We start from the raw sequence: 12126 nt of genomic DNA, 5'->3' as shown, positions 1-12126 counted from the left end.
GACATCGCCTCGCTTGAATAGGCAGACCGTTGTTTCTAGTTCTTGAGTGATCGACGTTACTGAACTTCTTGTATTTGAACAGGAAAAGAAGGAGAAGGCGGAAGAGGAAGAGGAAAAGGAGGAGGAGGAGGAGGAGGAGGAGGAAAAGAAGGAAAAGGAGAAGGAGGAGGAGGAGGAAAAGAAGGAAGAGGAAAAGGAGAAGGAGGAGGAGGAGGATAAATTAGAAATTGAAGAAAATAAAACAAAGTAGTCAAAGAACGCAGTAGAGGAGGAGGAAAAGGAAGAGGAAAAGGGAAAGAGGAGGAGGACAAGCTAGAAATTGAGGAAAATAAAACAAAATAATCAAAGAACGCAGCAGAGGAGGAGGAAGAGGAAAAGAGGAAAGAGGAGGAGGACAAGCTAGAAATTGAGGAAAATAAAACAAAATAATAAAAGAACGCAGCAGAGGAGGAGGAAGCGGAAAAGGAGGAGGAGGAGGAGGAGGAGGAGGAGGACAAGCTAGAAATTGAGGAAAATAAAACAAAATAATCAAAGAACGCAGTAAGATAAGAGAAAGAAAGAAACATAATAGACTACGCACACCAACAAACACACACATTAGCACACCTGTAAGTAAGCTGCGTCTCCAGGGCCTCTTGGTGGCGGCGTGACGACCCCTAACAACACGTAACAGCCGGCACAAGGGAGACTTTCACAACGCCTCCCGCCGGTCTCTTGTGGCTGTTCTCATTTTTATGGTGATACCCTTTCTTACGACACACACACACACACACACACACACACACACACAAGGCGGAAGACGAGTCGTATTCATTAGACAGACAGACAGACATAGCATAGGACAGTAGATAGATACAGATAGACAAAGAAAGATTAGCAAACAGACAGAGAGGTATTGACAGGCGAACAGAAAGAAATATATACTGACAGAAAGAAAGATGTAGAGAGAGACAGACAGGTAGGGAAGGTTAGGTTAGGCTAGGTTAGCTTAGGTTAAGTTAGGTTAGGTTAGGCTAGATTAGGTTTGACTAGGCTTGGTTATGTTAGGTTAGGTTAGGTTAGGTTAGGTTAGGCTAGATTAGGTTTGAATAGGCTTGGTTATGTTATGTTAGGTTAGGTAAGTTGGTAGGTAGGTAGTTAAATAGATAGATAGATATATAGAGAGAGAGAATTATAAAATGCGGGTTGAGTCCTGCACCATAAAATGAAAGAATATGTCCCTTTTATTTTAGTTGACGAGCTGATGATGTCGTTGGTGGTAGTAGTGGTGGTGGTGATTTCATCTTCTTTGGTGGTAGTGGTGATGATGGTGCTGGTGGTGATGATGGTGCTGGTGGCGGTGCTGTTTCTCCTTATCAGTGACAGGGATGCTACAGGAGGAGGAGGAGGAGGAGGAGGATATGAAGATGAAGGAGGAGAAGAAGATCAATTAATTTCACCAAGTAGAGCATTTGTACGTGTGTGTGTGTGTGTGTGTGTGTGTGTGTGTGTTCTGGCTTCCTTCACGTTGCATGACAGGTGTTAATTAGCGGGCCACGTATACCTTGAGTCCCTTGGTAGGAGTGTTGCGTCATCGCCGAAGAGAGAGAGAGAGTGTGTGTGTGTGTGTGTGTGTGTGTGTGTGTGTGTGTGTGTGTGTGTGTGCTGATTAGCGTTCTGCACTGAAACTTGAATCCTGTACCTTATTTTTTTTTTTTTTTTTTTTTTTTTTCATTTGCTCTACTTTCTCCCTATATTCGTTCCTTTACTAATTATTTTTATTCATCTTTGGTCATTCCTGCTCGTGTTTATTTTCATCTCAAGTCCTATATGAAATGTCAAAAGTAGCATTCCTTTATTCCTTGCTTGTCTTCGTTTTTTTTTTTTTTCGTTTTTTCTATGTAAAAGCGAGTGTGTGTTTGTTTACAGTGTGTCGATAAACAATCCACGTCTACTCTTACATATGTTCCAATTCCTTTAATCCGATATCGTTTCTACGTACTTTTATTGTTACGTTTATGGAAGCGAGTCTTTCTGCTATCTCTGTATTGGTTAGCATTCTACATCAACTTCATTCTCTATTAATTCATTGTCAAACTAATCTACAACTTCTAATACATGTTCTAACCCATTTATTCTTAACATAATTGTCTCATTTCTACAGCCGTATTTCTTTTTTCATCTATAGAAGCCAGTGTTGATGGAAGCGAGTCTGTTTTTTGTTTACAGTGTGTCGGTAACCATCCCTCGTCTGTAGTAATCCCTTGAGCCCCCGGGTGTCACGTGTTTGCCGCCCCGAAGGTCACAGCGACGCTCCATCAATCAGTGTTGTGGCCGGGTCAGTCGCTCGCACCTGGACATTGATCAAAGAAGGGGGTGGGAGGGGGAGGGAGAGGGGGGAAGGGTTGCTGGCTGGAGGTGGCCATGATGTATGTTTGGCCTTACCTGTCTGTCTGTTTTTCTGTCCGTGACCAAAATATCGCAAAATAGACAGCGAATTGACATTTAGACACCAAATGCGACGGAGATGAGCACTGAGGACACGCGTATGCCTCCGACTTTACCACCAATTACACACGAGAACAATCTTAGTTGAATATCTCACCAGATTAACTTTCGGCAAAACTAATCTAAACTAACTGAAGGTACGGTACTGACTGACCATGAGGGTACAGAAAGAGATTGGAGGGGGGAGGAGACCATGTATGCTTGACGGTTTGAGTCCCTGGTTCGTGCAAGAGTGGTCCAGCCCCCCCTTTTCTTTTTTTTTTTTTTTACAGTAAAGGAAAAAGCTCAAGGGCAAAAGAAAAGAAAACAAAAATGAAAAAAAGCCCGCAAATCACAGCTCCTATAAAAAGAATTGAGGAGTGGCCAGATACATTTAAAACCCCACGTAACCTGCTTGGTGGATACACTGTCCTTGAAGTCTCATGCTGTATCTGGCGTTGAAGCTGTTTTTTTCTCTTATAACTGATGACTCTACGCTTATAAAGATATAGTGAAGGCTGCTATGAAGGCTCGACTCCCTGGTGTGTGGCTCTTTCCAGTAAAACTCAACGTAACCTGCTGGGTGGATATACTCTCCTTGAAGTCTTATGCTGTATCTGGCGTTGAAGGTGTTTTTTATATAATGACTGGACACTATGCATGCTGATAAAGATAGTGAAGGCTTCTACTGATTATTCCCGGTCCCTTGTGTGGTCTGGTTTGTGTATATACGATCTTGTTTTATTAAGTCTGGTAATGCAGCCGGAAATACTTATAGCTACTGTGTTTACGAGGCCTTCATCTGAATGTGGAATACCTGGCGCTCTGTCCCGTGTGTGTGTGTGTGTGTTGATATGTTGATGAAGACGGATACGAGAATGTTGTGATTTTGTTGTGGTTTAGTTGTGTAATGGATGGAAGAGAAGTGGTTTGTAATGACAGTGGTGAATTGACTATTGTGTGGGTGATATTCAGGAAACAAGCGTCAGGGTGTGTGTGTGTGTGTGTGTGTGAGAGAGAGAGAGAGAGAGAGAGAGAGAGGGAGAGAGAGAGAGAGTGAGTCAGTCAGTCAGTCATTAATACACGCCCAACCACCTTAGTCACAGGGAAATCCACGTCAGCAACAACTCCCTTGACATTGAACTGACTCGGTGTCGGGTAGCAGGTAGGTTGGCTCTAGGCTCCAGTGTGTAGTGTCCCTGTACTGTGTAAGAGCACGTGTTACATCTAGGTGAGATACGCTGGCTGACCTGTTAATATCGCCCTGTGTAAGAGTTCATTAGGACAGGTTATGACTTCAGAACAAGGACCCCCAATGCTGATAAGGAATAGGACTCCTTGAAGTTCTAATATACGACGTTCACACTCAAACTATATGGCGTAAGGACAGTTCCCTCAGTGCTGACAAAGAATACGCCTCCGAGAATTTTAATTTACACCGTTTACACTCCGCCTATATGACTTCGGGACAGTCCCCTTGATGTTTATAAAGTTTGTGGAATTCTTAACATGAGCGAGAGATGTTGTGCCTAAGAGGGTGTGGCTTCACTGCTTTGTATATAGATTCGTCACGTGTAAGGCAGTTTAAGTCCTGTTGTTGTGTACGAGATGTGAATAGAAGTGTCTATCGCTACCTAGTATTTGGGACCCGGCCCGTGGCTATTTGGAGGAGCTGTGGGCTAGTTTACTCTTGAGTCTCCACGTTGTCATTGAAATCGTCGTATTGAATCACTCATCATTATAGTCATCAATAAAAAAGGCTATAGCTTAGATACGTCTTAAGGGGCTATAACACTTGGTAAATTTTCCATGGATCTTCAGTCAAACCACGATTTCTGCTTGCGTGGTTTTCATTTGTTTCTTGTTATTGATGATGATAATGATGGTGAGTAAAACTGTTGTCCTTCAGTGAAATCTACCGTAGCTTTGGAAGATCGTGGACACGTTAGAAAACCACGGAAATATAAGAACCACGCCAGCGGAAATCGTGGTTTGACTGAAGGTCCACGGAAAATTTGCCCAGTGTAATAACCCCTTTAGCTTAAATACGGCTTAACTTAAGTATACGACATCTTCCCTCCCTCCCCCGGCAAGAGAGCGAGCATGGATTCCTCGTTCTGTTCGAAGAAAGAGAACGGAAATCCCCGCGATACGTTGGCGCCGAGTTAACGTGTGTCTGTCCCTTCCCTGCAGTCTCCACCACCCGGGGAAGACACGCGTTTGAGGTGGAGCGCAACAAAGGACGTCCTAACCCCCCCCCCCCCCCCCCGCCCCCTCGCTACACACACACACACACACACACACTCACACACATGATGCAGTAGTTTAGCTCATCCTCCCATGATTTCCGCCGACAAGAGGATGGCAGTGGAGAGTTGGCAGTGGATGGAAGAAGTTCACGGAGTCATATTCCTTATCAACATGGAGCGGACTTACCCTACACCATAAAGATTAAGGTTGATATTATAAGACACTTCCGCTTTTCATATCAGCTATTTCTAAAGGTCAGAGAGGGGGTCAGTCAGGTTCTAATGAGTGTTTCTTCAGGTTCATGGTACATAAGAAGGGTCAGATTACAACCAGGGTCATGAAACTACTCCTGGAAATACCCACAACTCCTACGAAAGCCTTGTCAAATATGTTTACTTGGGCGACGAAATCTTTAGTAATACGGCCCCTATAAGTATGCACGTCGTATATTAGAAATTCACGGGTACGGTCACCTTACCTTACCGACATTGCCTTACGTCTACGGGTTACGGAAAACTCGCAAAAAAGATACTCCACCTCGCCCTATTTACTCGCAATGTGTCTCTTTCACGTGCAAACTTTCAAAATATCTTACCAGCCCTCTTAGGTACAATATCCCCCACTCATGTTAAGAATTCCACAGACTTTATAAACATTAAGGGGACTGTCCTAAAATTTTAAAGGCGTAGTATAAATGCTGTATAGATATATTAAAAATTCACGGAGTCGTATTCTTTGTCAATATTGAGGGAACTGTCCTTACGTCATATAGTTTGAGTGTCAACATCCTATATTAGAAATTCACGGGTATGGTCCCCTTTATCAACACTGAGGGGCCTGTTCTGAAGTCATAAAGAGGGAGTATAAGTTGCATATTGAAATTCACATATAAGCTCTCCGGAATCTGTATTATTGCATGGGATGGACGATAATGCATAAATTGATAAGTCATAGCTTGTTCCTTATCAATAGTGAGAGTGCTGTCCTAAAGGGTGAGTTTGAACGTTGTATATCATCAGTTCACAGACATGCTTTCCCTTATCAGCATTGAGCGGGTGGGCTGTCACTGATTATGAAATAGTATTGGTAGCAGACAATAGATAAAAAAAATACCAGTGCATTTTCTAGTCCAGGGTGAGTTTGAACGTTGTATATCATCAGTTCACAGATATGCTTTCCCTTATCATAATTGAAAAGGTGGGCTGTCACTGATTATGGAATAGTATAGGTAACAGACAATAGATAAAAAAATACCAGTGCATTTTCTAGTCCAGGGTGAGTTTGAACGTTGTATATCACCAGTTCACAGACATGCTTTCCCTTATCAGCATTGAGCGGGTGGGCTGTCACTGATTATGGAATAGTATAGGTAGAAGACAATAGATAAAAAAAATACCAGTGCATTTTCTAGTCCAGGGTGAGTTTGAACGTTGTATATCACCAGTTCACAGACATGCCTTTCCTTATCGTAATTGAAAAGGTGGGCTGTTACTGATTACGGAAGGTTGAGAGTATAGGTAGTGCACAATAGGAAAAAAACCTACCAGTGCTTTTTCTAGTCTAAATATTTTGATACAAGCGATGATATGAAGTTATTATCACGTTGAGATGCGATAGAAAAGTGAACTATATACATTATCAATTTATGCATTATCGTTCATCCCATGCACCAATATACAATCCGGAGAGCTTATTAACACGTTGAGGTGCGATAAAAAAGTGAACTATTATCAGAAATAAGTATTGATAACCATTCTTCATTTCTGTCAGGACTTATCTTTTGTACCTCAGCTCAGATTTCTTGTATATATATATTTTTCCTTTTGACATGAGTACTATTTTTTCTTAGTTGGTATGATGCGTATAATTTAGCGAACGGTACATGCTGAGTTGAGTTAATGAGAGAAGATAGATTCCTTTGGTATGGCCTCACGTTGACAGTAGATTGAGACTGATGAGATAAAGCAAGGCCGATGAGATATGTGATGCAGGAGAGATATGTTGTCTGACCTGATAATATTGTCCTGAGTAAGAATCGATCTGGATAGACTATGGGGATATTCGTGTGTCCTGTATATAGATTCGTCATGTGTAAGGCAGTGTGGGTCAGTCATTGTTCTAGCTCATTGGCAAACTCCTTTCAAACAGAATACACGAAAGGAACATAAAAGAAACGAAATACTTAAAATACCAAAGAAATAACAATAAAAGCAATAGCATAAAACCACAATCAAAATTTTGTTTATACCTAAAAGCATCAAATCAAAGTAACAGCTGCTTGACAGGACGAGTGTTGCCGGAAAGATTGCGTCACTCATGAAACAAAGTGGTGGTGTTATCGTGAAACAACGGCAGCAACAGCAACTACTACTACTACTACTACTACTTATCCTTCGTCTTCATCTTCATCTTCTTCTTCTTCTTCTTCTACCGCTAAAGATAAAGATAATACTTCATCTTCATCTTATACTACTACTACTACTACTACTACTACTACTACTGCTACTACTACTACTACTGCTACTACTACTACTACTACTACTACTACTACTACTACTACTACTACTACTACTACACCTATTCTTCGTCGTCGTCTTCACCATCATCTGCTGGTACTGCTACTACTACTACTACTACTACTACTACTACTACTACTACTACTACTACTACTACTACTACTACTACCAGGAGAATATCAAGACACCTCACCATCCGAAATTGACCCTCTCTTTTTTGGGGGGCCTATGTTTTCTTTACAGGAGGAGCGCCTTTATATCGCGCCTTTTTGTTTTTTTACTTTATTTTTTACCCTTAAGCTACTTCCTCTACTGTAAAAAAACTAACTAACTAACTAACTAATTACAATCCCTGGAGCCATCATCAACGTTCTCTCTTTCTCTCTTCCGCAGGCCGAGTCGGGGCCGCGCCGTGTGGAGATGAGTGGAGTGCATGGCAGGGGCGTGGCGCGATCCCACGCCCGCAGCGCCTCGCATGGCGGGATCATGCTCACCCGCGATGCAGGTAAGGGGTTGGGAGGATTAGGTTACCCCCCGCTCTCTTTCGGCCACCATTTTAGATTCCTTTTGTGAGCAGCGAGTAGCGGGCTTTTTTTATATATATATATAATTGTTTACTTTTTTTGTGCCCTTGAGCTGTCTCCTTTGTTGTAAAAAAAAAACAAGAAAAAAAAAAAACACCCGTCAACGCCCTACCTACTAACACTTACGCCTCCCGTCAACGCCCTACCTATTAACACCTACGCCTCCTTAACCCTCCCCCAATCCAGTCATCTTCACGCCCCACACCTCTGACTGCCGCCTTCCTTCCCTCCCTAACAAATTCATTTCCATATTGGCTCAACTTATCTTCACCATTACATAACATAACAGGCATATCTTTTTTCTTTGTTTCTTTTCTCTTCCTCGTCCTCTTTTATTGTTTTTTCTGTTAATCCTCCTCCTCCTCCTCATCATCATCATCTTATTTCTCATTCCTCCTCCTCCTCTTTCTCCTCCTCCTCCTCCTCATCATCATCATCATCTTATTTCTCATTCCTCCTCCTCCTCTTTCTCCTCCTCCTCCTCCTCCTCATCATCATCATCTTATTTCTCATTCCTCCTCCTCCTCGTCCTCATCCTCCTCCTCCTCCTCGTCCTCCTCCTTCTCCTCCTCCTCCTCCTCCTCCTCCTCCTCCTCCTCATCATCATCATCATCATCATCTTATTTCTGATTCCTCGTCCTCCTCCTCCTCCTCCTCTTCGTCCTCCTCCTCCTCCTCCTCATCATCATCATCATCCACCCCCACTCCCCTTCACCCCCTCCCCCTTCCCCTCACAGCAGCACTATGCCACATTCACCACACTCCGCTCACCCCCCAGGCGGCGGGCATGGTGGGACGATGCCGGCGGCCGCAGCGTCGGCGGCGGCGGCGGCGGCGACGGGGGGCCCAGGAGGTGCAGGGAGAGGGCACCACCGCACCTTCTCCCACGGTTACCTGGTGGAGGGGGGGCGGGGGCACCGGCGGGTGGGCTCCAAGACCGAGTTCATCCTCCCGGCGGGGCATGAGGAGCGAGAGCGGGAGCGGGCGGGGTCTGGGGCGGGTCCGGGCCTGAAGAAGGGCAAGGGCCACACGCGCCAGGCCTCCTGCACCGACAGCGTCTACACCATCAGGCAGACCAAGACCTCGCTGCTCAGAAGACTCATGTTCTGGAAGAAGGTGAGGCTGAGGGAGGGAAGGAGGGTGGCAAGAAGAGGATAAGGGGTATAGGGGGTGAAGATGAGGCACTCCTGAGGGATGGACGCAAGGAGGGAGAGAGTTATATTGAATGAGGATGAGTAAGTGTCAAGATTAGGTTGGGTTAGGTCAGGTAAAACAGGTTAGGTTAGGTTAGGTCAGGTTATATTAGACTAGTTAGGTTAGGTCAGGAAAGGTTAGATAAGGTTAAATTTGGTTAGGTTAGGTCAGGAAAGGTTAGATAAGGTTAAATTTGGTTAGGTTAGGTCAGGAAAGGTTAGATAAGGTTAAATTTGGTTAGGTTAGGTCAGGAAAGGTTAGATAAGGTTAAATTTGGTTAGGTTAGGTCAGGAAAGGTTAGATAAGGTTAAATTTGGTTAGGTTAGGTCAAATCAGGTTTGCATTAGCTGGATTAGGTAAAGGTAAGACATGTTAGGTTAGGTCAGGTAAGGATAGGTCAGGTTATATTAGACTAGTTAGGTTAGGTCAGGAAAGGTTAGATAAGGTTAAATTAGGTTAGGTATAGCTGGATTAGGTTGAGGAGATGAAATGAGGTGAGGTTAGGTTAGGTTAGGTTTTAATTTATTTTCTTTTTACTGTGGTGTAGGTCGATTTTTATCTATATGCATTAGCTACTAGTTGATTTATTACTTTTTTTTATCTTCATTGCTGTTTCTTTCATTCAATTGTATATTTATTTTTAGCATTTTTCGTCTGTTTCCTATTATCTTGATGGGACACACACACACACACACACACACACACACACACATACATACATACACAAGTAGCCGCTGACTGACTGACGGGTGACGTTCATGTATCCATCCTGTCAAATACGAGTCTGTGTGGCGAAATCTTGACAGCTCCGAGGCATTTGTAGTCGTAGATTATATTGTCCTCACTCTGACCTTTGCTCTCCGTCTTTATCAGGGTTAGATTTGTTGGTTTTCCCTCCTTTTTTTTCTGTCTCTTTTTTATCCTTTTTTCTTGTTCCTTTTCCTTATTTTGTCTTTTTCTTCTCCATATTCCTCTTTCCTAATGTCTTTCTTTTCCCTCTTGTTTCTTTTCCTTATTTCGCTGCTTTGTTTATTTTGTCTTTTTCCTTTCCCTTTTCCTCGTTCCTTTTGTCTCTTTCTTGTCTCGTTCTTGTCCTTTTCCTTGTCAATCTTGTCCTTGCCTCTTTTCCCTGTTCCTCATATATCTTTTCCTTATTCCACCACCTTGTTTATTTTGTCTTTTTCCTTTCCCTTTTCCTCGTTCCTTTTGTCTCTTTCTTGTCTCGTTCTTGTCCTTTTCCTTGTCAATCTTGTCCTTGTCTCTTTTCCCTGTTCCTCACATCTCTTCCTTGTTCCTCTTGTTGTTATTTTTCTCTTTTCCTTGTCTCACTTTTCTTTGTCCCTATTTTCCTTGTCTTTTCCTTGTTCCTGTTGTCCCTTTTGTCTCTTTTCCTTGTCCCACTTTTCTTTGTCCCTATTTTCCTTGTCTTTTCCTTGTTCCTGTTGTCCCTGTTGTCTCTTTTCCTTGTCCCACTTTTCTTTGTCCCTATTTTCCTTGTCTTTTCCTTGTTCCTATTTCTTCTTCCTCTTTCTTGTCTTTTCCTTGTTCCTCTTTCTTGTCTTTTCCTTGTTCCTCTTTCTTATTCCTCTTTCTTGTCTTTTCCTTGTTCCTCTTTCTTATTCCTCTTTCTTGTCTTTTCCTTGTTCCTCTTTCTTATTCCTCTTTCTTGTCTTTTCCTTGTTCCTCTTTCTTATTCCTCTTTCTTGTCTTTTCCTTGTTCCTCTTTCTTATTCCTCTTTCTTGTCTTTTCCTTGTTCCTCTTTCTTATTCCTCTTTCTTGTCTTTTCCTTGTTCCTCTTATTCCTCTTTCTTGTCTTTTCCTTGTTCCTCTTTCTTGTCTTTTCCTTGTTCCTATTTCTTCTTCCTCTTTCTTGTCTTTTCCTTGTTCCTCTTTCTTGTCTTTTCCTTGTTCCTATTTCTTCTTCCTCTTTCTTGTCTTTTCCTTGTTCCTCTTTCTTGTCTTTTCCTTGTTCCTATTTCTTCTTCCTCTTTCTTGTCTTTTCCTTGTTCCTCTTTCTTGTCTTTTCCTTGTTCCTCTTTCTTATTCCTCTTTCTTGTCTTTTCCTTGTTCCTCTTTCTTATTCCTCTTTCTTGTCTTTTCCTTGTTCCTCTTTCTTATTCCTCTTTCTTGTCTTTTCCTTGTTCCTCTTTCTTATTCCTCTTTCTTGTCTTTTCCTTGTTCCTCTTATTCCTCTTTCTTGTCTTTTCCTTGTTCCTCTTTCTTGTCTTTTCCTTGTTCCTATTTCTTCTTCCTCTTTCTTGTCTTTTCCTTGTTCCTCTTTCTTGTCTTTTCCTTGTTCCTATTTCTTCTTCCTCTTTCTTGTCTTTTCCTTGTTCCTCTTTCTTGTCTTTTCCTTGTTCCTATTTCTTCTTCCTCTTTCTTGTCTTTTCCTTGTTCCTCTTTCTTGTCTTTTCCTTGTTCCTATTTCTTCTTCCTCTTTCTTGTCTTTTCCTTGTTCCTCTTTCTTGTCTTTTCCTTGTTCCTATTTCTTGTCTTTTCCTTGTTCCTCTTTCTTGTCTTTTCCTTGTTCCTATTTCTTGTCTTTTCCTTGTTCCTATTTCTTCTTCCTCTTTCTTGTCTTTTCCTTGTTCCTCTTTCTTGTCTTTTCCTTGTTCTTATTTCTTCTTCCTCTTTCTTGTCTTTTCCTTGTTCCTCTTTCTTGTCTTTTCCTTGTTCTTATTTCTTCTTCCTCTTTCTTGTCTTTTCCTTGTTCCTCTTTCTTGTCTTTTCCTTGTTCCTATTTCTTGTCTTTTCCTTGTTCCTCTTATTCCTCTTTCTTGTCTTTTCCTTGTTCCTCTTTCTTGTCTTTTCCTTGTTCCTCTTTCTTGTCTTTTCCTTGTTCCTCTTTCTTGTCTTTTCCTTGTTCCTCTTATTCCTCTTTCTTGTCTTTTCCTTGTTCCTCTTTCTTGTCTTTTCCTTGTTCCTATTTCTTCTTCCTCTTTCTTGTCTTTTCCTTGTTCCTCTTTCTTGTCTTTTCCTTGTTCTTATTTCTTCTTCCTCTTTCTTGTCTTTTCCTTGTTCCTCTTTCTTGTCTTTTCCTTGTTCTTATTTCTTATTCCTCTTTCTTGTCTTTTCCTTGTTCCTCTTTCTTGTCTTTTCCTTGTTCTTATTTCTT

The 12126-nt window shown here is 42.1% G+C and overlaps 1 protein-coding gene across 1 annotated transcript in view; it reads left to right on the top strand.

Moving 5' to 3' along the window:
* LOC127005946 (phospholipid-transporting ATPase VA-like) overlaps positions 1–12126 on the top strand; it is a 92013-nt gene that overhangs the window by 36713 nt on the left and 43174 nt on the right. The window contains 2 exon segments of the mRNA XM_050875391.1: positions 7626–7737; positions 8595–8932. Coding sequence (XP_050731348.1) covers positions 7653–7737; positions 8595–8932 — 423 coding nt within the window. The 5' untranslated portion in view covers positions 7626–7652.

This window comes from Eriocheir sinensis, chromosome 31 (assembly GCF_024679095.1).
Source record: "Eriocheir sinensis breed Jianghai 21 chromosome 31, ASM2467909v1, whole genome shotgun sequence".
Classification (NCBI taxonomy): domain Eukaryota; kingdom Metazoa; phylum Arthropoda; class Malacostraca; order Decapoda; family Varunidae; genus Eriocheir; species Eriocheir sinensis.
Note: the sequence above shows the minus strand (reverse complement) of the source record. Positions and strands in the feature narration are given on the sequence as shown.